This window comes from Scomber scombrus, chromosome 10 (assembly GCF_963691925.1).
Source record: "Scomber scombrus chromosome 10, fScoSco1.1, whole genome shotgun sequence".
NCBI classification, from domain to species: Eukaryota; Metazoa; Chordata; class Actinopteri; order Scombriformes; family Scombridae; genus Scomber; species Scomber scombrus.
The window spans coordinates 10,143,924-10,170,070 of NC_084979.1; the positions used below are offsets into that span (position 1 = coordinate 10,143,924).

General features: G+C 40.0%; 1 protein-coding gene across 1 annotated transcript; it reads left to right on the forward strand.

The window, feature by feature from the left end:
• The first annotated feature begins 197 nt into the window (after positions 1 to 197).
• On the forward strand, positions 198 to 8,413 carry dalrd3 (DALR anticodon binding domain containing 3). Its single transcript, XM_062426918.1, has 13 exons — positions 198 to 1,203; positions 2,349 to 2,656; positions 3,054 to 3,376; positions 3,495 to 3,553; positions 3,688 to 3,789; positions 3,886 to 3,950; positions 4,285 to 4,343; positions 4,473 to 4,555; positions 4,839 to 4,965; positions 5,763 to 5,821; positions 5,934 to 6,050; positions 6,156 to 6,224; positions 6,551 to 8,413. Exons 1-13 carry the CDS (start codon positions 970 to 972, stop codon positions 6,668 to 6,670), a joined length of 1,725 nt encoding a protein of 574 aa, XP_062282902.1. The 5' UTR covers positions 198 to 969; the 3' UTR covers positions 6,671 to 8,413.
• The last annotated feature ends 17,734 nt before the right edge of the window (positions 8,414 to 26,147 follow it).

Below are 26,147 nucleotides of genomic sequence, written 5' to 3' on the forward strand. Positions count from 1 at the left end.
TATTATCATTATTAAGGAATATTAAACAACTCAGCCACCCCATCCATGGACTGTTTCAGCTGCTACCATCTAGACAGCTTTCTACACCAGGCCAACGGGCCTATTACCAATTAACACTGACAGCCTTCAGCCTGTCTCATACACACGTCTATAAGTACAGACATATGTACATACATATACAATATATACATATAGATATTTATTCATGTATCGATTTGCCTTAATTGATTAGTTAATCAAGTGAGTTTTGACACTGATGTCAGCCTGGCGATGAGGCCTGGGATCTGTACAGGTAAAGGTATTGATGTTGAGGTCAGGGATCTGTACAGGTAAAGGTATTGATGTTGAGGTCAGTGATCTGAGCGGATCTATACAGGCTGGTCGAGATCTTTTGCACCAACCCAAGGAAAAGACATTGCTTTGTGCACAGGGGTCATATTTTTACACATTAAAAGGGCCTTTCCCAAATAATTCCCACACAGTTGTAAGCACACTAATGTTTAAAATATCACTGTGTGCTGTAGCATGAGGGTTATTGTTCATTATGGGGTCCAGCCCAAACCAGGAGAACAGCACCACACCATAGACTATATATAAAGATCTGCATATACTACTTTTGGCCATTAAGTATAATTACAGTTGCACTTCACTCTGCCTCACACTGGATGGCGCTATTAAGCATGATCCACTGGTCCAACACGGATATTCACCTCGGAAAGAAACACATTGCACTTCACTGGTTCCGCAAAGGAAAAAACAGCCAATGCAGTCCTCCTTTACAGCCAATATCTGACATCGATCAGTTATCAACCTTTCGCTGCGAAATCGACTGTACTCTGCAGCGTTGACGCGTAGTGTAGCCTGGAGCAGAGCACATTAGTGTGGAGGCATTTTAGCAGGAGACGGGAGCATGGCGTGGATGTGCTGATAGCCTGGTAGCGAGCTCACCTGTTTGTGTTGTTGGTGGTGATGGAGAATATCGAGGAGTCTTCGCCCCTCCGGATCACCCCTACAGTCCGGGCGCTGAGCTCCGCACTGCGGGGGAAACGTGAAAATGTCCCCGATGCCAGCGAGGGGAGAGGCGATAGGATCTTCCCTGACCCGGAGAAGCTTTGGTTCAAGGAGAGCAGCGCTAAAAACCTCCGAAACAGAGACTTCTTGTCACCGACCACGATGCTTCACACGCTGTACGCGGACGGGCAGGTCGGTTCGTCTCATACCTGTTGTGTTTGTCAGCATTTTAGTGCCTTTAATTCACAATTATCCATGTTTTACGTCGAATTGCGTTCAATTAGATGAACCGAAAAAAATATTTTCATAACATGTGTCGCCACTGAACTACACTGTCATTAAATTGAGGTTTTAACCGTTAGCTAGTTAACCTCACTGACATATCTTCACAGAAAGTCAACAAATAATCCTTCCGCCACATAGTATAGTTCCTTGACTGTAGCTAAAGGTAGGGTGACGTTACTGTGGACATTAATATTAACAATTTATAACGTGATTCGGCCAATGAGAACAGGGGGCCGGAACTATCTGCTTTATAACGCCCAGCTGACTCCAATCTCCTGCTAGATAAATCAGGAGAAGGCTGCTTTGAGTTCATCTACATTTGAACAAAACAGACCTAAAACCTGAAGCCATGAGGACGTTTTAATGACACTGAGACAGACAAACCGTTGGACTAATAGAGGCCGCATCATGATCGACCAGACACTCAGCCTGCGGCAGTAATTATTAACCCATGAGTGATAGATACAATATGGGGCACAGACAGCTGCAAACACGAAGCTGCAACTGTGGTGGCATCAAACACACGCAATTTGGTCTGCAATGTAATGTGCAGCATGCAAAAGCATGCATGATATTGTTGCGTGCATTGCGTTGCAAGACAAGAAATGCACTGATATGAATGTCTGAAGCAGATACAAATATGTTTTCCACTGATACTGACAGTATCTGTTTTAGTATCAGTAACTTGTGAGAAATAGGCAACGTGTTTCATAAATGCATATGAGCTGAAAAACAGTAACCCCCAAACAAACAAAGTATGTTTACTGTATTTCTAATTTGAAAATATTGAATAGCATACTCATGGGAAATCTCTATAAATGCAAATCTCACAAGAATAATAATGCCTTTCCAATAAAATATCTTACAATATAAGTTGCATGCCACTTTAGTGTATCATTCCATCTCTAGTACTTGTTCTGTATGTACACTTGAAATTCAGCCTTTTCCCTTCATTTCTTTCTCTCCTCACTCACTCACTCACTCACATATAAACGTGTTCATGCTTTCATGCATGTGAGTCTCTGATGTCTCTGTCCCTTGTTTCCACATAGGTCCCTCCAGCAGTTATGTCCAGAGTCCTGTCCCTCCATGGCAGTGGGGTTCTGCCTGTGGCTGGTGGGGAGGTGATGGGTGAAGGGCTGAGGGTGAGGGTGGACCGGACTGCAGCGTTCAGGGCCGTCCTTGCGGGTGGAGCCACGGAGTACCTGACGCCATCAGGTCAGAGACAGGGCTGTGTGGTGATCAACTGTCCTGCCCTGCACCCGAAACCCAACACACCCACTCCTGACACACTGACTCTGGGCCAGCTGAGGACTGTTCTGTTGGCTGACCACATGGGGGCACTGCTGAGAAGACAGGGGTGAGTCTGGGGGTAAATTCCAACATGACAGGAGGTTCTGGTGAATGGAATCATGAAAGCAAATTTACTTGTTTATTGTGGCATTTCAGCATTGTTGAAACCATAAATCAGTCATCAAAAATTTAGAATCCCCATTAATTGTTATTTTATCAAGGAAAATTGTCAAAGATTTGCTGGTTGCAGCCTCCTAAACGTTAAGATTTGTTTTATATTAGTGTAAATTTTAAATGTTCAAATGCATTTTGAATATTTCATCATGGGCTTTTTGCAGCTGTAAAGGGCGTTTTCCAGTATATTTGGAGATTATGTACACTAATAGATAAATCAGTTATGAAAATAAATGTAAGTTGCAGCCTTAGGTGAAACATACTGATATAAATCTACTTACCTGTCTCAGATTTTCAGTGTCCTATTGCCCCATGCTTCCTGAAGACAGCGACATCATCACGTTCCTCCGAACTCTGGGCCTCGATTGGCCAACAGCCCCGGCCAACTGCACCAATGAGGAGCGTGAGGAGAAAGTCCAGGAATTGTTGGAGAACTCCCCGTACAGAGAGAGGGAAACTGAGAGAGGCAGGAGGACCAGTGGAGGAGGAGTAGGAGGAGGAGGGAGGAAGGCAGAGGAGGGGGAGAATGAGGGAGCACTCAGGATCAACCTGAAACGAGTTTTCCAGGAGGAGGGGCTGCTGGGATATGACCCCAGTCTCGGTACCTGCACAGGTGAGACCACCAGAGGCATGTTTTACCATAGCTTTAGGTAAGATGAAAGTTAGCAAGGATAACAGATAGTTGGTACTGTATATTTGCTTGTAACAGATTGCTGATGTATCTGTTTCAGTGCACAGAGACAGCGTTTCCCACCTGGCACAACTGGACGCAGCCACAGCCGACTGCACAGTGAGATACACACAAATATGCAGCAACTAAACACACTGAACACTTTATAGCCACTGAATACCATTATTCAAAAAAAAAAAAAAAAAGGACAAACAAAGCATTGATTTGGATACCCTTGCTGCCTTTTTCTATAGGTAGCCATGGCAACAGCATTACATGTAACTTCTTGTCAGGATGAGTTCCGCCAGCAGCAGATAGCGATGCTGTGGAGAGCCAGTGGAGCGACACATACACAGGTATCCACACAGACGCACAATCATGTAGAGTACTGTATTCCTGTTTTAACCTCTTCTGCTCTCTGTGTGTGTGTGTGTGTGTGTGTGTGTGCGCAGAGACATCTGGTGTGTGGGCCTGTGAAGACTCCTGGTTCTCACCTCACTGCTGCACAGTACCTGCAGTAAGACTTTCTTTGTGATATATCTTTTCCCTCCCATCTGTTGTCCCGTTTATTTCTTTGTCTTGTAGGCTTTCTCTCTCCTCTTCCTTCGCTTGTGTCCACTTCTCTTCCCCCATTTCTTTTTCCATCAAAGCTCTGGCCCTGCCCAGCTCTCCACCAGACAGATGTTTATTCTTACAAAAAGACACTCACTGAGCTCTACTCCACACCGTGAAACTACTCTAATTAAAATAAATTAAGGCGTTGACGATACTTTTCTTCATCCTCATGTTATTGTTGTATACTTTAAGTCTTGTTGTCTGCGTTTTCTTTTTGTCTTCCCACTCTCCTCCAGGCTGAGAAGAGGTCAAATGAAGGAGGCCTCAGAGATGAAGTACGGAGATCAAGTAGAAGGTGTGTGTGTGTGTGTGCGCATAAAAGCAGCGTGCATATGTTGAAACTGACCCTACTGATACAAATTACCATTAACTATAGATTAGGGGAAATAATTTGGGCGATTGCTTCCTCTTCCTCCTCATGTAGGTCAGACGTGGGATGACATCATCAAGGTCATGACCTCTGCCACTGTCAGATTTGAGCTGTTGTCAACAGTCCACACCAGTCCTGTGAGTCTTCCCTTCAGCTGTGCGTTTGCACCACAATGTGTCACGTAGCTGCTGATGTGTGTGTGTGTGTGTGTGTGTGTGTGTGTGTGTGTGTGTGTGTGTGTGTGTGTGTGTGTGTTCAAGAGTATGTAATTGTCTCAAACCCCCAAAGTGATTATAACATGACTTCACAAGCTTGTCGGTTATGAATTCTGTTCACGTAGAAACGTCCCTTTTACACCAATGGCAGTCTGCTGTGTGATGTAAATAGCTGGGTCAGGATGATTGACAGCTGTCTGTGTAGGTGACACTGGACGTCCAGAGGGAAGGGAGCGTGTCCACCAAAGGGCCAAGAGGAGGGGTGTTTGTGATGTATAACTGCGCCAGACTGCACACTTTGTTTGACAGCTACGAGAGAGGAGTGGGGAAGGGTGAGAGTTGCACTTTGCATTTCACACATCAACAACATTACAAATAATCAGGTCACTTGCCAAAAAAACTAAATAAACTGCAGGCCAATCTTTTATGCATTACACTCAGTTATTTATGGAAACTGTACTCATGTCTCAAACTAACATGATGTTAAAATATATGTTAAAATGCCACAGAAATGATAAATAATACACTTTTCTAATCAAACAAGAATGATACATATGTATTAAAGTGTAAGACTATTATTGGAACTACAGTTAGCAAAAGAGCTACTCTTGTGTCGTTCTAAATTTGGCATTTTACACTAAGAAGTCAAAACTAAAAAGTAGGCTGAAAACTGAAGTCACAGACATCTCAGTGCTGTGAAAGACATCCTGATCATTACATATCAGAAGTATGCATGTGTGTTGCAGACTCACAGAAGTTTAAAGCTGCAACAATTAGTTTAATTAATCACCAGCAATTTTGGTAGTTGATTAATTGTTTCTGTCATTATATATTTGATGGTTCCATTTTCTCAAATGTTAATTTTGACTTTTTCCCTTTTCATATAGGACAGTTAATTGAACATATAACATTTCATAGTCTAAATGGTTAGTTATCAAGAAAATAATAGGCAGATTAATCAATGCTGAAATAATCATTAGGTGCAGCACTGCACTGAAGTACGACATAAAGTGTAAGAAGTGAAAAAATAAATAGTGTTTATTAAGATATTAAGATTATTATTTACTTTATAACAATTGAATTGCGGATCATCAAGTGTATTTATGTATTTCTGACTATTTATCTGCAGGTCTGTACCCAGAAATCCCTGATGGCTCTGAGCTGGACTTCTCTGCACTCAAAGAAGAGGTAACATTTCATTTTGTTCTGTGTGTCTCCTTTGATGTCCTTTTTAGTTTTTCTTTTTCTTTCTTTCCATTATTATACATAAACATCTTGTCGCTCTGTTTTTCACTGACAGGGCGAGTGGCTTCTCCTGTTCAATTACCTCATTCCGTTCTCGGAGCTGCTGGACCAATCAGGACAGGCGATAGACTGTGAAGGGGGAGGAGCCAGAGTCAACATTAAAACTGAACAGGTCGGAGGACTATAATTAACACACTGCTAATCAGTAGTGGCTTAAATCAAAATCTGCTGTTGATGACATGTTTATGTAACTCATGTGTGTGTTTGTGTTCCTCAGATCTGTAAATTCCTGGTGTCTCTCAGTAAAGACTTCAGCTCGTACTACAACAGAGTGCACGTGCTCGGGGTGAGGACGTATTTATTATTAGCATACTTTTTGTTATTGTGGGTCAGATTCTGTACAGTAAATATATTTGTCTGGGTTTGTGTGTGTGTGTATGTGTGTGTGTGAATGTGTGTTCCCTTCCTGTTGTACACCATGTGGAGATTAGTGTATTAATAGCCCATTTCCCCATCTGGTGAATTTTTTAAAATCACTGACAGAATGTGATTACTGATGTTAAATAAATAAAGACACCATTTCACTATGAGGTCAGGAATATTTAATCTATTTTTTTTTCTCTCTCTTTCTATTCTCTTTCTTTTTTCCCGTCTCTCATTCTGTCTTTCCAGGAGCCGTTGCCTCATCTCTTCAACCAGATGTTTTGTCGTCTGTATCTGTTGAGAGCGTTGAGAGAGCTCTACCACAGCGCTCTGGACACCCTTAACCTTCCCCCCATCAGGCAGCTATAGCCTTGACTTGACATGCGTCTATCATTCTGTAGTCACTGTTAGTCTTACCTCCCCACCCACCCACACCTACACCTACACTCACACATTCGCCTTTATTTTGCAGTTGTAGCCTGATTACATACACACTTCATTAAGCAATGAAAATGTATCCAACTAAGACACACTCACCTTTTTCCTCTTTTAAGCAACGTCACATCTACAGTCTCTGGCTGTTACGACTAATAATAAGATCCCTTAACTTGCCCACTTATGAAGCTCCTACAGCTCGTTTGCAATGACTCCTGCAGCTGGACTCACTGTAACTGTTTGAATATTTTAAGGATGTCATCATAAATCATGAAATATGGCTTCAGTAAACTGCGCTTTTTATCCAAAATGCTTGAGCGACAATGTGCGAGGTCAGCTTGATCTGGATGGAGTGATTTTCCTGGAAAATTTGATGCCTGTTTGTATGTTGTTCCTCACTTTTGAGTTAGCTGCTCGATGGGTTTGGGAATATATCAATCATCAGAATTTTAATAGCCAAATGAGCTAAATCTGCAATGTCAGAGTTAGTGAAAATGATACAGTTTTCTTTGTTGAAGCCCCACTTTGTAATTTTAAATCCTGCTTATCACAGGTCCTTCTCCTCTCTTAATGACCGTAGGTAGCCCACAAAACCTTAGACTTTTTTAGCATGATTTTGGTGCCAAAATCTCACTAGTATCTTAACCAGAGTGCCCAGTATAAACATCCCACAAAAACTTAATTAGTATTATTATTATTCTTATCACAGCTCATTCAAAGTCATAGTTGTTTCACTGTCTGAAGAAAAAAAATCGTACTTTTTAATGAGCCTTGTTAAAATGTTCATGTGTGTTATCCGACTTGTATTTATAAATGCCATACAAATATTTATTGTCAGTTAAAAAAACAGATGTGTACAGAATATATATATTCTGCATATGTCTTAATTACTGTTCATATGATTATTTAAAATCCTCCAACTAGTTACAGTTGTCCTGCTTGACAAACACCCGATCTTCATTATCAGACATGTGCCAGAAAATAACCAGTGTTTATAAGTTATTGAGAGAGAGAGAGAGAAAAATCAGCATTTAGGGTGTTGTGTTACCATTTTTAGGAAATGCATGAAATGGCATGAAAATAATATATATGAAGAGTTTTATGCCAAAAATATTATTTATACATATTGAAAGGGGCTAAATAATGACCTGAAATTGATCCTTGAGTATCTCTGAAATGTTATCTGCTATCTGCTCAAATGTGCCATAGCTGGTTTGAACTTTCTGCTGTACATTGTTTTTTTGTAACTTGGTGTTTTTTGAATTTCTTATTTTGGAACAAAATAATTGTATGGAACACAAATATCTTTCCCACTCACCTCTCACTGCATGAAATGTTCTCTGCAAATGTTGCTTGTCCCTGATTGGTCTATGGACTTTTTTAAAGTTATTTTTTTACTTTTTGTTCGCTATAGAAAAGGCGATGAGATGTTTATGATATGCTGATTCATTTATAGTAACTGTCTTGGTAACTTCCGCTGTAATTATCATAGTATTAAAGCAAGAGATAAGAAGAATTACTTTGCATCTTTTTTTTCTTCTTATCTCATACTGTACACTGTCCTATTGTGTCTGTACACACATAACAGTATTTTCAGTGTAGCTATTGGTGGGTTTCTCTTTCTGCCATGGTCCCACCCTCAGGCCTCTATATCTCTGACCTTCTGCTCCCATTTCTCTGCTTAGTGCCCTCATATATCCTGTTATTCTGTGCTGTAATATAAACTCACTGAATCCTAACAAACAGAGCTTAAGCTCACTTGTATTCATTTTAGTCCTGCTTATTTTCTAAAGGAGATTTCTGAAAACCTTGATAAGTGTTTATAGCTGGAAACCAAGCAGCTACAAGATGACTCAAACACTTTAATAATGGACTCAGGCCAAGAACACATGAACAAAATAATGTTTAAAAAAGAAAACCCAACTCATTACCCAGTACAGACTTTTTAATGACTTCATCATTTTCCTCCTAAAAATCTCTTCATGTCCGTCTATACTCGCTTTCAAATGATTCAGTTCTTTTTCTTAATTGCAAGAACTGCTGTTAGAAATGTGTCACTTCTGTTTCAAAACATTTAGTTTATGTATGTTAATTTACTACTGTCTTACACAACATCTATCCTGCAGCTCTCCGTGTGTCTCTTCCATTATGTATATCTGCTCATCAGAATCTAAATAATACTGTCAGACTCTCTCCTACACACATCTGTCCCACCCACAGAATCTGCATATTTCCTGTCTGCAGAGTTAAAATAACCACGAGACTCTGGCTCCACACACACAGTCTCTCCTCCCATCACCCAACAGATATACTGTATATACTGATACTGTTATTCTACAGATAATTCCGCTCCTGCTCTACTGCTGCACTCTGCCTTCAGGCCACACAGATCCAACAATAACACCCACACTGCCTGGATATGAACTATATTCTGTTAACAGTGGTCCATCACTGTAGATACAACCCTGTAATGTGACATGCCATTTGTCTCTGACCTTTTTCTCTCTTCACATCACTCCCTCTCGCCTTCACTCCTAACTTGCTCTTTCCTTCACTCTCATCTGCTGATCATCACTTTCCACTTTTGGACCTAATATGTAAAAAGGAAGGTGGGCTCACATTTTCTGATTAATTACAACTAAAACTAATTTGTTAAAATGAATTATCCACACTGTTAATCCTGTAAACATCAGATTTTTTTTTTTTTGCCCTTATGAAATGGTTGTACAGTGTACTCCAGGACAAAGTTAGACACACTCTTTATATTTTATAAACGAGGCCCTCTGCTGACTTTAATGAACGATACACTGTAAGTTTGACTGCAGTGAAATCCTGCTGCTTTTTATTCAATATCTTCCTGAATCTATACACTTACATACGGTATATTACACATAATGCAGCTTTTATTTAATTAAGAACAAAATAATCAGTATAACAGTTAACTTTGCTGTATTCAAATCCTAATTCCCTGTTTATTTAATATGTAATTACATACAGATGCAAATATGTGGTTATGAGTAGATGAAACATGATATATTCTGTATTATGATGCTGTCCATACCCAGACTCTTTTTAAAAATCATTTATGTAATTGCTTCCAAGCATCATTTTTCTTCCTTCCTTTGTTTTTATGTTCATTGCCTTGTTTAGTTTCTAATTTCCCAACTGTCTTTCTAATTTCCCAATATTTGTTTTCTTGGCTTGTTCGTTCTTTCCATTCAATCAGAAGTAAAGAAACAAAGAAAAAGAAAAAAAGATAGAAAGGTGGAAGGAAAGGGATCAGAAAACACACTGTGTATTTCCTCTCTCTCTTTACTGCTCCTCTATAATGTTCTGTGCTATTATATGTGGATAACACCAACACAGAAAGTCAATGCTGATCTGCACATTTCAAGCTATGGTACTTGTACGCATGTGGAATCAAAAAATATCAGACTACACCAACCTATAATATTTTTGATCTGTATTAGTTTTTTTATTTACATGGGTTTGAATTGACACAAAGAGTCAGAGTCACAAGTTAACAGACATAATAGTTGTATAATAGGTTCAGTGGAATAATTGGTTCTGTTTTAATTAACTGAGCAGCACAGACAAATCAGTTCATTGCCTTAATAATAATGCTATTAGTGGGGAGTTTCACCACAGTTAAGGTCACCGGCAGTAATTAGCATGTCGGCCGGATAGGAGACCATGCAAGCAATCAGTGGAACCTCTAAATTTCCCGGAGAAATGATGATACTGAACGTTACTGGCTAATGTCTACAGTAATCCTGTTGTGGAGCCGATTTCTAATTAGCTCAACTTAACAATGAAGAATGTAAGATTTTAATTGTCCATTATAATATAATTATAAGCTACTTAAAATAAATATAAAGGTGATTATACTGTAGTGGTATTTTTCTGAATAATGAGTGTAATGGATACATCTGTCAAAAGCCATTTGAGTGCGTATGTTTATTTATTTTTAATGCTTGGTGTTGTCGGTGGTAAATTTCGTTGTCTAAGATCTTCAGAGTTACCATTGTGTCAGTGGAAAGTCTCAGGCTCATTTTCCACAAACTTATACCTCTACATCACTTACTTTAATTGCCTAATTTGTCCTGACTATGAAGAAATGTCCCGTTGACCCATTTTTGAGCATAATAAGGAATCCCTACTTTATCAGGTATTGTTATTACAAAAGGTGTTAGCACAATAAAGTTAACAGTCTTATATTTCAGAGGGCTTAATGTTACTTTCAGTAAATTAGCTATATGTTTAACTCTGACCTAAACTTGAGCAGACTGCTAAAGAACATCCTGTATTATTGAAATGTCTCTTTTACTTGATTTATGGTGTTTCCAGGGACAAGACACCTTCTACCTACTCTGGCTGTCAGCTGCTTCTTCCAACATTTCTCCCACTACAGTCAGTAGACAGAGAGAAACCCACGCAGTCATGATACACTTTCCTGTCAAGACAGCACATATACACCATTTCAAGATCCAACATCCCAACAGCGCTTATTATCATGAAGTACTGCTGGGCACTTTGGAGGATTACAAAGTATCTCAAATATCATTACGATAGTCCATTTTTACATTTAAAAGAATGGAACAAACTCCTGACATTTACAGCCCTAAATGATGGGCAAGAACCAATAAATGTGGGAAACCCACAGATCAGTTTAATGATGTGCTTCTTCCTTCCCGCAACCTGTCCTGACCTGCAGTAATGAGCTGCAGTCGGCCTCATCTTTCACAAAATCAGACACACACACACTTGCCAGTTAAAATTTTTGTTAGGGTTTTTTTTTTTTAAATGAACAATGTATTGTGGATTCTTGAGGTCTATTATTGTGTTAAATGCATTTCCTTCCTCATAAAACATTTTGCAACGCTGATTTTTTAAGTATTTTAAATCCTGCATTGTTTACAGCCATGTCTACTAGTTTATGTTCTTCTTCCTCCCTGTCTATCCTGGTGCAGGTCTGCATTTTCTTGGCACATTACAGCCACCTGTAGATCACTGGAATAATGTGAGACCCTTTGGCAGGACTGCGTACAAGGACACAGATGCACAAGACAAACAAAATGAGGGCTAACAAACACTGCTTCATAGCACTACTGGAGATCAGAAACTCCACAAGGTACCTTTAAAAACAGCTCTCACTGTGTAAGACTATAAAACACACACACACACACACACACACACACACACACACACACACACACACACACACACACACACACAGAGTACATGCACGCATGCGCCCACTAATACATACACACACATGCTGTTCCCTGGCAGATGCAGTTGGAGACAGGTGGTTGGTTTAAATCTCAAAGGAGACTCAGACTCAGTGTGTGTGTGTGTGTATGTGTGTGTGTGTGTGTGTGTGAGGCGATATGAGTCAGGTGATGAAGAGGTCACTGCTAGATTTTCTCATTTGGGGAATCATCTGTTCTACTCCCAGGGTCTGTTGTCTGCTCAGCAAGAGAAATTTCACAGCTGTTTCAGAGCTTTTCATTTATAGATTTTACACATTTGTATGAGTTACAAACTGAGGATTCTTCAGTCTGAATATCTGATTATGGAGCATTGTAACACTGCACATATTTACATTGCTGTTTGCTGCTCCCTTTGCTCTTTACTAATATTCTGTGTAAACAAATATGTTTGTGTGCATATATTCTCAAACAGATGTTTGTATTACGCAAAAACACACCTTATGTCAGCTTGTCATATGTGCCTGAGGCCTGTATCACGAAGCAAGTTCATCTTAGTCCGGCTGTCTGTGGGTTAGCTGGCTTCATTGAGCCCATCCTGGATAACCAGCATCATGAAGCTGGCTATCAAACAGCTCAGTCTGCTCTGTTTTCCTATCCAGCTATGAGCACATTCATGCAAAAGAGGAGGGTTTATTAATTACAAGCAACATTATCAAAACCACGAATGAAGTACTTCATATGATATAAGATGAAATGGTGATACTAAATACCTGCAAAAATGGAAAAAAAACATGTCACATTCAGTGAAGTGAAATGTAAATAATATGATTATACAACGGAATATGCAGATGTAGAAACACTAGAAATAATCTCCAAATATTAAAAGTAGGTTAAAATAAACTGTAAAGTACATGTGGGAATTATTATACTGTACATGACTTTACTATAGAGTGAGTGTTTTTTGCTTTTTAGTTGGGTGATGATGAATAAACTATTCTGAAAATGTCACATAAATAAAACAAACTTAAAAGTAATGTCAGACTGCCTTTGCTACCACAGCAAAGAGTGGAAAAGTAGTTAATGACTGATGAGGTCTATCTGACCCAAATGTTGCATTTATAATCATGGGAGCCAATTAACATTATATGGATTGTTTTTCTAATAAAAGTTTTTATTTCCATTTATCATAACACAGTTGTCTCATGTTATTCTGAGCTGCAATGAGTGTAAAATAATCCAAATAGTCAGCTGTCACTATCTAAAATAAACTTTGCACAATTAAAATGCAGCTAAAATCATCATTTATGTGCTTAGTGTTGTAAATGGTCTCTCTGTTTGTTAGGAGATCTGTTTTAAAACCAGACATGCGTTTCCATGGTGATTCATCCCTGTTAAAGGTGATCCAGTTAAATTCAAAGATAACTGGTTAACACACTTATGATCACAACTAATGACAATAAATACAGCTCGCGCAGACAGGAAAGCATGTGGAGCGATGACGTAATCTCACTGTAGTGTTCGAGGATCACCATGCGGTGGCGATGTTTGGACAGGTTTTCAACAGCGAGCAACCAAACCCAACCAGACCAGACACACTGCAAAAAAAGAAAAAAGAAAGAAAGCCTAAGCTAAAAGGTGAAGTGCAGTAGTCTTTTAATAAGAATACATCAGATTTTAATCAGATTTTGTTTCTGTTGATGTGGTCAGGTAAATCGTGTTTAAAATGCAGCCAGATGAAACTTTCAACAAATTTTTACACAGGCTTCAGATAATGAAACATTAAAACATTAAAGATCATTCGTCTGATGTCCACCATGAGTCCAAATATTTCTGGAAGCAATTTGAATGATCATTCATTTGTGTTTTGGATACACGTTTGGTGTGAGTGTCAAAAAGAAAGAATTCATTTCCTATATCTGAAGCTAAGCATGACGGACTTATCAACACTCTTCTTCTGTGGTGTTCAGAACAAATGAAGAAGTAGCTGCATACGCGCATCTGTGGTTCATCCTATGGTTATTTGGTTGTGCTCAACTTTCCAAGCATGACAAACCGCTGGCTGCCAGATGTCAACATCTGTCTTTTCATACCCACAAATTCTTTGGTTTTAAAGTTGTTTTTTCGCTTTATAATTGGTTACATCATCAGTCCTAATTAACTACACCACAGCTGTCTTACAGATGACCCTTCTGTTAAGTGTTGTGTGGTTGTAGTTTTGGAAATTAAAAACTGTGTCCTCATTCAGGTGTTTTATGGTCAGAACTCAGATGAACTATTGATTTGCCATTTATAACAAGGCCTTCCAGTGCTGCAACTGACTGACTAAAGCAAGTGAACAGTCTTTGGTAGGTTTTGAACAAAATTTAATTGAATGCTGCACTGATTTAGCAACGTGTCATTCAGCAAACAACAGGAAAACCTTTTGCTGTGTGCATGTCAGACTCACCGCTTTGATTGGCCATCATGTGAACAGTTCCTGATAAGAACATTTGAGTAAATCACAACTACTGGTGGATAAAAGGAGGAAAGCTAATGTTAAAAATGTGGAATTTAATTTGGTAATTTTTTGTGCAAACAGTATGAGCACAAAGAGGCTCAAAATCACAAAAAGAAGGCTTAAAATAGCAACTATTCGGCTTGCAAGTCATTTCAAGCTACATGCCAAGCTATTTCATTTTGAGTTGACTTGAAGTTTCTGTTCATCAGTTTTGAACACATACTTCTATTGTTCTGTGTTTTTTCAGGTGTTCATCTGATTGATTTTCTCACAACAAACTAAAGCCATAAACTCCTCTGATCTCAAAGATGCCAATTCAAACATGCTTGACCTGAATGCACCTTCACACTGAGCACAAGATAAATTACAATGAATCTTGTTTTTGTTTTTTTCTTCTTTTTTGCAGTGCAGGCAAGGCAGGTCCAGAAGGCTTTATCCTTTTCATCTCCCTCACCACCAATCAAAACCTCCCCTTTACAAGACCCCCGCTTGCTTGTCAATCACTCCCCTCGGGCGATAGGTTGGATCGAGACAAAAGAGTGAGGAGAGCGAGAGAGAAAGAGAGGATGGAACGGGGAGGGGTAGGGGACGTGAAAGTGGTTGAGAAACACAGGGATGTTAGAGCAGAGCATGTAGAGTAATCGCTGAGAGCGGATCCACTGTCTTGAAGAGAGATGAATGAATGAGGTCAGGGACGCCCCTGAGAATAAAGAGAGAGAGGGAGAGGCACAGAGGAAGAGAGGAGCTTGATAGAGTGAGAGAGAAAAGAGGGATAACAGAAGGTAGGATGGAATAAGAGGTTGAAATGGACTGAGGGTGACAGCAGTGAGGATTAAATAAGAGAGAGAGGTGGGGAGGTAACGTGGAAATGGTCAAAGAAAGTGTGAAAAAAGCAAAAGAAGAGGGGAGCCAGAAGGAAAGAAGAAGAAGGATAAAAAGGAAAGGGGTGAGAAAGTGTGATGAAGTGCAACCGGAAAGAGAGAGTGGGAGAGATTAAGTGGGCAGTGAGGAAGGAAAGCAATATAAAATAGTTTAGCGAAGAAAAGAGAGAGAGAGAAGGGAGGAGACGGAGGATTTGAGCGGAGGCAGCGGAAGAGGGAGGAAGAGAAACGAGCTTACAGGAGAGAGGGGAGAGAGCACGAGAGGAAGGGCTACTGTGAGTTTAAGTACCTCAGTGAACTTGGCTTATCCAGACTAAGGAACACAGTGACTATACTGGGGAGAGTAAGCATAAAAATGATGACAGGTGCTGTGAAATGACCAATAGACTTTCCAGAGCTATTTTCTATCACTACAAATTCATAAACTAAACCCTCCATTTCACAGGGGTCACCTAGATAGTTTACAATACTATATGCTCATTATATTTTAAACTTTGGTCTTAAGAAATATATTATTTGAGCATTAGAGTTTCTCAACTCTTCCAAAATGTACCCAAAATCTGAATGTGAACTGCTTTAAACTGTTGAATGTTGAATTTTAACATACATTTGCCGTTGTTTGAATATTGGAGCGTCTTACTAAAATGTACCTTAAGATCTTGTACCTGTACGTGTGTGTTTGTGAGCCACAGATGTTGATGGTAGCGAGCGAAACACAAGATAAAAGAAATGATGACAACGCCGTACAGGCTGTAAAACATTCATAGCCTCCGATCTCACCCGGCAGTCAACAAGCAGCAGATTTATCTCCCCTCTCCACGCGAGGAGACACGCAGCCGGGTGTGACGTCCGCCTCATCCAGGCCTCTGACACATTGATGTCAACGGATTTAAAACACTTCTCAAGATTGCACGCTTCTCATATCCTAGCGGTGTGGAAACGAATGCACTCTATTCTAGGCTGATTTCATCCTCCACGAGCCAAAGAGTTCCTTATTGACTCAGCAGGAAAGCACAGAGAGAGAAAGAGGAGGATGTTGGGAAGGCTTGAGCAGTTAGGCAGGTGGTGCACCACTGCTGGTTTGAATGGCCAACACATTTCATAAGATAAATGTGGCGTATGACTTGGGATTTTCTTGATTTACATCGTGAGCCATCCTAACGTGGGCTAACTCATTCTTTGATATACAGCATGTGTATGTAAGAAGAAATACTAGGACACTGAAATACAGCCTAATAAAACTGATGAGGTAACCTCTTAACTCTGGTCATTTTCATGTCATCACTGAGACAGAGCGTTATTGATCATGCTACAACTCCATTTATGGGGCAATGTCAAATCTGATTTCATTAACTCAAAAACACCTGGTAATTAAGTATAAAAGAAGGATGTTTAAGTCTTGCAAATACATTTTTTCATACAAAACAGTATCATGCATAACATATAATTTAAAAGTCTAATTTAGGGCTGAATGATTTTAAAAAACTATCAAATTGTGATTATTTTGACTGATGTTGCAATTGTGATATGATTTGTGTTATTAGAAGGAATGATCATTTTTACATTATTATACTCAGTTAAATCAAAAAACATATTAAAATGATTATGGGGTGATTTTTGTACCAAACAAAGGTTTTTTCTCAAGTCTGTACAATATGATGATGTGAAGGCCAGGACATCTCTGCAACACCACAATATTGAATTTAAAATGCTATTTTGAGGCATATTTAGCCTTGAACAAATATTGTCCCTCCTGGAATTTGAAATGTGCTGTAGGCCATATTGCAATATATTCAATACAATTTTGATTCATTGTTCAGCCCTACTCTAAGTGGTATTGCATCATATCATTCTACATTGTGTCATGTCATATCTTATTGTATCACATTTTATTATATCTTATTGTACCATACACTGTATAGTAGTTTGTTTTGATTCGTAATGTATCAGACCTTATGTTGTCCTGTAATATGTCATATTGTTTATAGTATGATAATGTTTTGTGTTGTGTCAAACTGAGTTGCATTGTGAGATATCACATCATATTATAAGATATATTATTTGGTGTATTTAAACTGTATGACACTGAGACTAGTGAGTTATTAATGTCCATAGCTGGCAATAAGAAACTACTTAATACCAGCCTTTTTTCTTTCAGATCACTATGATGTTGCATCATTTATAACATTAAATGATCATTTATTTAACTGAACTAGAAAGCAATGCACACAGTTCATGCTTTCAGGTACAGCAGAGTGCTGAGAGATGGTTGTTTGGAGTCAGGTTAAAGCTGCATGACACAGACCTCCAGCGTGCTCTAACAGCCATGACTAAAATTTCTTGGAACAAGCACATTGATTGAGCGGAAGCAGTGCTGCGCTTAAATTGATTTCAGTACGAGGAATAGGGCGCGACTGAAGGTAAACTGCATATATGACTGTGGCTGCTAGTGTGGAATAATCTCTGAACAGCAGAGACTCAGCATTCTGCCGGATTCAACACGTGGAGTATTTTCTGAATCACGGCCCCCTTCAATTAATTTTCAAAACAGTTGCAAATGCGCCTGTCAAGTGCAGCGGCGATGTAAGTGACAGGCAGGAGGTGGGTGGGGGTTCGGTCATGACAAGGATGGAGGGTGGGGGGGGGGGTCGACTGGGTAGTAGAAACAGGGCCTGTGTTATTCAATAATTGAATAAATTGAGAATTGAATTAAATTAAATCATATAAATTAGGATTCTGGGTATACCTAATTGCTGTGAACTGCGGTTGCTTGCCCAAGGCTACAGCTCGTGGTGGAGATGGGGGCTGGGTGGAGGAGAATTGCACTGATGCTTTGCCCTTGTGAGAAAGTATTCTGCAATTTTGTTTGTTCTTTTATAGACAAGAAAAGGAAAGAAATTATGGAGATTATTGTGTGCACCTTGAGATTTCAGTGCCTATTCTGCTGTTCAGCATGTGTACACAGACAATGTGATGTTGCTTGAAAATAGAAAATATTTCTCCTGAGTTTGGTGAAAGAAAAATACTGCAGACAGCAGATTCAACCACCAGATTTGACTCTTGGAATCAAAGACCGAGGAGCTTTCTAGAGATGCAACTTTGCTTTGATGTTTAAAAATCATTCAGCAAGAAATCCACCACGAAAAAAGGCAGGTGGTGTTACAGGTAAGGGACAGTGCCTTTCAGACAGTACTCTTTCAGACAGCCTTGCTCTTTTCTTAATATAGTAACATTTTCACCCTCTCAATGTAAGTATAAACCAAACTGAACAGCAGCAGAAGCTGTCATGGTCTAAAAACAGACACAGAAAAAAGTGGATTGAAGAGGATTTTCTTGCCAGGTTTCAGTCCATCAGTGGCCAGAAGCATTTACTAAAATAAATTGGTAATTAAATCAAATTAAAGAGAGAATTCATAACAGGGTGCTGATGTACTGTGGCAGAGGGAGATCTGATAGTATGCACCCCGAACATAACCTCCACCCATCCTGATTTTATAATGCACTAACCTCTAAGGCCTAATCTGCAGCAGATGTTGTACTGTAGAAGCAAACTGTCATCATAGTCCCAGATAACAGCAGCGAAGTCATTATTTGTCTGATTCCACAGCGAAAATACAACATCTCAAATAATTCTTCTTGAGCTCTGAGCAGCACTGCAGCAAAGCTTCATTATTTATGTATGACACAGCAAACAACATATTAATGTATTAACTGCAGCAGTAGTGAATCCTAGACTTTGACTTCAGCATTTAGCAACACTGGATAATATTGTTTAGCAACTGCACAAAGTGTAGTTTAAAAAAATGAATGATACTGATATAACTCAGAGCTTTATGGGAGACAATAAATATGTAAACCTTTTTTTCTGCTGATGGTGCTTCTGATGGGGCATCTGTGCTCTTCACAGCTGTTAACTGGGTTTTTAGGAGACCGCCATCCTTTAACCAGTCCGACTTTACTGGATCCAGCCAATACTGGATGATGCAATCAGCCAATTTCAAAGATTTCATGGATATTGGTGAAATTAAATGCTGTATTAAATCGATTGGTGCACCTTGCTTAGAGTGAGGCTCTCTGTTTGAATTTCGATGACATATCCAGATACTGTATGACATAATGTGACGTTAGCACACAGATCTCATTTTGGAGGGCATGAAGAGGTTTATTATCATTGGTGAGTCAGACATTCTTTTTGAAAGAGTATTGATGAGCTGCTGATTAGGCCAAAATAGAACAATATAAAAAGTGTGTGTTTGTGTGTCTTTGGGGCATCAGTTAACTGGGTCCCTGCGTCCCACAGCGGAGATGGTCAGATTTAATCTGATAAACTCTGGATGCAACAGCTGTCATCGAGACCTGGCCTGTCTATGACCCGATCTCCCTCTCTCCCTCTCTCTCTCTCCCCCTCATCCTCTCCTTCTTTGCTTAATGCCTTTCTCTGCCTCCATATCTCTTCTCTGTATCCGGGCCCCTTTCAGTATGTCAGTGTGTATACAAGTGTACTTAGGAACAGAGGACAACTCATGTACTGTCCATTATCCATCTAAGTCCCTAATCCAGCAACTGAGGATCTGGTTCGATAAAGCTTTTTTTTTTTAAACAAAGGAAAACAAGCAAACACAAACACAAACACACACACCCACACACACACACACACACACACACACACACACACACACACACACGCTGTGTATACATATTGTTTTTGACCCATTAGCAGATGTTCTGATAGAGATTGAATTACTGTGAGTGGGCTGCATTGGCGTTCAGTGTTCTGCTGAAGGACACTTTGGCAGCTGATGAACACAACATTCAGTGTAGTGGAGATTGAATCTTTGACCTTTTTATTATGGCAGAGTGTCACGGGGTGACTTGCCTCCCCATTCTCCCAGTAAGCTTTGCTTATCTCTGCTGCTGGATTACTGGGGCATTACAGCCAGTTTTGCTAGATGCCACTAAATACTACAAACTGCACCTTTAAGTAATCTCTGACTGTTAGAAGACAGTTGAAGAGCTTATATTCTATAACAGCAAGAAAGCCATAAATCACAGCTTCTTTAGGACACTGATGTACATGAACAAATATACAAGCTCCCTATCAACTTATCTTTACTGCACCTTTTAAAGGTGCAGTGTGTAGAATTTGGCTGAATTTTGTGAAATGGACTTGGCAGAAATGGAATATATTCATCAATGTGTTTTCATTCGTGTATCATCTGAAAATAACAAGTGTGTTTTTGTTACTTTAGATAAGCCCTTTATATGTACATAGAGAGCGGGTCCTCTTCCACAGAGCCCACAATGTTGCACCGCCATGTTTCTACAGTAGGACAGAACGGACAAACCAAACACTGGCTCTAGAGAGGGCCTTTTAGAAGGGGAGGGGGAGGGGTATTCTGCAATCTGCAACCTCACCGCTAGATGCTACTAAATCCTAAACACTGATCAAAAATTAGTTTGTTTTAGTTGAGTTCATCTGAACTTTTAACCCAGTCATCAGGCAGTCTTTTATGCAGCTGTCTCTTCTACTAACATTCAGGCACTGACAGATGTTGTTCGACTCTATTATCAACGGTTGTACAGTCTAATTGTTCTCGGTAAGTGCATGTAAAGACTTCAGAGTCTTCAGAGCTGTAAGAGAAGCCCCACATGTGCATTTAAAAAAAATGGTATTCCAGTCTCTGTAAAGAAGAGTAAAAGTCAGTAGGAAAAAGACAGAATATGTGGGTTAATGGGAAGGAGGACAGCGGGATGGTGAGGATGTGAGGAGTAGAGGTGGCGAAGGTGGAGGAGTTTAAATACGTGGGGGTCAACTGTTCAAAGTAACAAGTAGTGCACAAGAGAAGTGAAGAGGAGAGTGCAGCAAGGGTGGAGTGGGCGGAGCAGAGCATTAGCAACGATCTACGACACAAAGGCTCCAGTAAAAGTGAAATGGAACATTTACAAGAGAGTAGCTATGTTGGATGGATTGGAGGCGGTGCGAGAGAGGTGGAAGAGTTGAAATGCTAGGGTTTTTTCATTGGGAGTGATGAGGATGGACAGGATTAGAGAAGGAGTATATTTGAATGACAGTTCAGTTTGGAGACAAAGCAAGAGAGATGAGATAGTTTTGGAGCTGCCAGGCAAGAGGAGAAGAGGAAGGCCAAAGAGGTTTATGGATGTATTGAAGGAAGACATGTAGGTGGTTAGCTGACCTTCTTGGGCAAATACAGACGCTTGGGCTTCCTGGTACCCAGACCACTTGCTGTCTGCACAAATCTGCTAAGTTGAAGGTGAAGCTGAACAATTTAATGAAACATAAAAAGGTAAATTAAAAGGTAAATGTTGTAATTTACCTTGTTTGAGACACCAGCAAGATAAAACAGAGGATAAAAATCAAACTGTGTTAGTGCATCAGAGGGAGAGGTTTTCCTTAGAGTGCCTTCATTACAGGCACATTAGTAGCAGTTAGTGAAAGTATTTTTCCACCACGACGTCCGGCTGAATGCTTTTGTTCTCAGCAGCCCTGCAGAGGAGAGACCATTTTCCCCATTTCACTGCTCTGGTATTGATATAACTTTCTGAATTGACTCTGAAGTAGCATTTAGCCCAGGATTGCATGTTATTAAGCCATGAAATTGCATTTAGCCTAATTTTGCTCTGGTTCACTGGGATACTCCAAAATCTGTCTGTGTCACAACTCATCTTCAAAATGTCTATTGAAGTCCTTTTATGAGGCTATATCTCAAAAAATGCATATCCAAGCCCCCTGCCGGCACACCCACACACACATGTAGACATGCACATACACAATCGCTTTAAGCGTGAGAGTTGGCACACACACATATGCTAATACACTGGTTTTCTCCATCTCTTTTGCCATCACACACACACACACACACACACACACACACACACGCAATCCTATCAAAGTGCATATCCAGCATCGGAGACTAGGAGGGAGCAGCGGGGAGTCGAGGGGTGTGCGAGTGTGTAATGAACCCCCATTGAGCTGAAAGCACTCCGTAGTTGTGCGCGTGTCTTCAGATACTGGCCTGAAACTGTGGGATTTAGTCCTCCTAACACTTACACACATTCTCAGACACCCACTTCACTCAGTCCAACACCCACTACGCGATGTTTCATCTGAATTTACCACAGTTAAAACATAAATGCTGACAACATCAAACTCGAAAAAGGGGTTTCCCCCTTTCCCTTATTAGACATAACAAGACGGAAATTTTATTTATATAAAAATCTAGAAAAAGAGAAAGGAGGGATGATTGATAAAATATACCTTAAACAGAAACCGAAATGTGATCCTTGTTTTGTTGTGGTTACTAAATCAAATAAAAACTGCAGCAGATATAACTTAGAAACAGTCAGGCAGCAGCACACATGGACTGATGACAGATACTGCTGAGATATAACCAACCGGAGCGACTCAATCAGTGAGACTTATGGCACATATGAAGCATGTCTGATTTTGACGGGTTCTCCTCAAGTTTCACTTACATGTCCCAAGAACAGCAGGGAGCTAACGTTAACACAGCGGGGTGGAGACGAGACCCTGACAGATCCTGTGTCTGACCATCAGACTGTCAAGTTCCAACTGAACCTGACTTGACACAACTCTTACACACTAGCACGCTCTTCTTTTTTTTATCTTTAATGCCTGCTTACACACAAACACACACACACACACACACACACACACACACACACACACACACACACACACACACACACACACACACACACACACAAGAGAAGGCTTTTTAATTGCTGGTTATGCAAAACCAGCAATTATATAAAACAGGAAAAGCAACAAATCTTGTTGGGATTTTTTTCTCAATAAATTGTTTAAATTATTTTTCAGTTATCAAAATGGCTATTGGCAATTTGTTTTTGGAAATGGACTAATCGTTTAAAAGGCAAATTGTTTCAGCACTTACAGACACTGATATAAATAACAAACATCAAACCATTTTTTCCCCCTTTCTCTTCCTGTCTTGTGGACACACACACACACACACACACACACACACACACACACACACACACACACACACACACACACACACACACACACACACACACACACACACACACACACACACAGACAGACTACATTGACTTGCATTCATTTCCTGGGGATTTACCCTAACCATCACCATTACTAACCTTAACCACTGACCCAAAAGTAAGTCTTTTCCCAATTGGGGACACAGCTTTTGTCCCCAATTACACAAGCCATACCCAATTAACTGGTCCCCTGTCTGAAATTCGTCCCCAAAAGTAGTCTATGACAGAACGCATACACACATTTCAGATCATGCACACTTTTGGGGACATTACATAGACTTAGATTAATTTAATGGAGAACCCTACACATCACCACTACTTGCCTAAAACTAACCCTTACTCTAACCTAAAACACTGACCCAAAGAAATCAGCCTTTTCCCAAATGGGGACACAGCTTTTGTCCGCAATTGCACAAGCTATCCCTAATTAACTGGTCCTAAGTCTGAAATGTGTCCCCAAAAGTAGCCTATGACAGAGCAAACACTCACACACTCACACAATAACCTTTCTATATTAGTTTTTATTAGAGCCCAACTCATTAAGTTGAATATTTAACCAGAACATCATTTCAGGACTGGGGCGCAGGGATGTGATTACACCTGTCACAGTTCATACATGTCCATTTACACCGGAGGACAGCGCAGGACATCAGTGTGAATCCAACTGTGAGCACTTATTCATCTGCTCAGCCGCTCATAACGACCAATGACTCACACAGCCCTTTACTGCAGGAAGACAACACACAGATTCTGTACATCCACCTAGTTTCAGTAGTTATTTATAGGACAGCTGACTGCTGGCTCTGTGGCCCATATAGAAAGACCAGTATGGAGATCTTTTCAGTGATCAGTTCAGTGTGTATGATTCAAGGCAATTTTGTAGTTGGTGTGTCTTTTCAGGATTAAATTCCCCTCGGTTAGTTTACTTTGGTTTTTAGTCTTTCACTGATTTCTATCCTCTCTATTCCACATTGTTGCCTTCATCCTCACACATCAAACCAATCTAAAAAAACTAGCAACAACAGTGGCCAACTCATCAAATACTTTGTATCCCCTCATTTCGCATCATGTATTTTGTGCTTTACTTGTCAGCCAGGGAGAGAAAGAAGAGCTAGACTTAAAAAGTGAGGAAGGTCACCACTAAATACACTGAGACAACTTTCTCTTACTCAGCATGTTGAATTGTCTGAACGGCTGCTAGCAAGGAGAAGCGTGTCAAAGGTGTTGGACACGGAGGAAACCACAGGTGACTGTCTGCACTAAAGCTACATCAGTATATTAAAGTTAATTGAATGAACTACAGCTGAGTTTGACTGCTGAACCAAAGGAAGACCAAGAATTGCTTACTGAGACAACCCTCCCTCACATACATATGGAGATGGCCGCAGATGTAGCTAGCACCTTTTACCTCTCACATGTCATGTGATAAAAGGGAAGTGATTGAGTGATAAATGAGGCCACTTTCCATCCACATTTCCAGTACAACTCCTGCATCCGAGCCCCAATTGTCTCCCTGAAAAGGTTTTGCACTAACATGATAATCTTTGGATTCTCACCAACTCCTGCTCACTGCACTTATGATAAGTGGCTGTGTGTTGTAATGGGGCTAAAATGTAAATGTGGAAATGTAAATGTACCGGGATGCCTCGCAGTCTACAGATACAGATAATGAATACAAGATAATGCTCTAATGCATGTCTCAAAGCCTTGGCATGTTCACTGATTCACTGATTATGTTAAAAAGTCTATTGCCTCTGTTTCCCTATAGGGTCGGTATTCAACCAGAGAAAGATCACTGGAATTACCTGCAATCAGACTGTCAACTAAATGATTGAAATATATATGTAAATTGTCTGCTATAATTGGTATAATAGGTGGCCTATTATAACAGTTTGGGTTTTCATCATATTACAAGAAGCACAGGTGTGACAAATGGAGGGTTATTAGCGCTTTGCATAATGGCAGCTTGTCATTGGCTGCTGAGTAAAAGCATATCCTGCCTCTAGACGACTGTTAGCCCTATCAGATCTGTTATACACAGACTTGAACATCAGGATTTATATTTTTTTGTTTGTGTCAGAACAGCTGAAGAGTTTTCCCTCTGCTTCTGGACACAAGGGAGTGAAATAAAAGTGATAAATGCAACAAAACATCCTAATGCCACACATCAAACTGCATTTGAATTGATGCAATACCAGGCGCATCTAGCGTCTATAAATGTCTCCTCCTAATGTTTTACTGCACACATGCATGAGTGTGTGAAATAATGCTGGCAAGCCAGTTCTCTCCATCTGTCGTCCAGTTTCAGTCTTTCAACATGTGGAGAGTTGATAGAAAAGATGTCAGGGGGGAAAGAGAGATACAACAGAAATGCCTGACTGCATTCAAATCAGGAAGTTATCATTAGCTGTGTCTGTTGTGTGATTGGCATTAAAGCCTTGTGGGACTGCTAGTGTGGCTACAGACTTTAAGTGTGTTTAAGTTTTTAGAAAATGTATCATACTGTTTTTTTGTTACCAGATTTTCTCTAATCCTGTAATCCTATTACACAAAATCAGTAACTTCCAAATTCTGTCCAGTTAAAAGACTGAGTCATCCAGCTGGATTAAACACTGATCCGTTACAGTCGGATAATCACCTTTTGCTTTTTGTCTAACAGTGTGAGTAAAACAAGCTGTTGGAGCGCAGTTACTTCTTTTCTCTATGCATTCCTGTAATCTTATAGCAGGTAATCAGGAGCCCAACTTTCCAACACT

What these genes read in the sequence shown, in the direction of transcription:
- dalrd3 (XM_062426918.1), top strand. Translation starts at nt 970, where the DNA reads ATGGAGAATATCGAGGAGTCTTCGCCCCTCCGGATCACCCCTACAGTC. An exon ending in CAGCCACAGCCGACTGCACA is followed by an intron (nt 3,554 to 3,687) that starts GTGAGATACACA and finishes CTTTTTCTATAG; the next exon opens with GTAGCCATGGCAACAGCATT. An exon ending in GTACGGAGATCAAGTAGAAG is followed by an intron (nt 4,344 to 4,472) that starts GTGTGTGTGTGT and finishes CTCCTCATGTAG; the next exon opens with GTCAGACGTGGGATGACATC.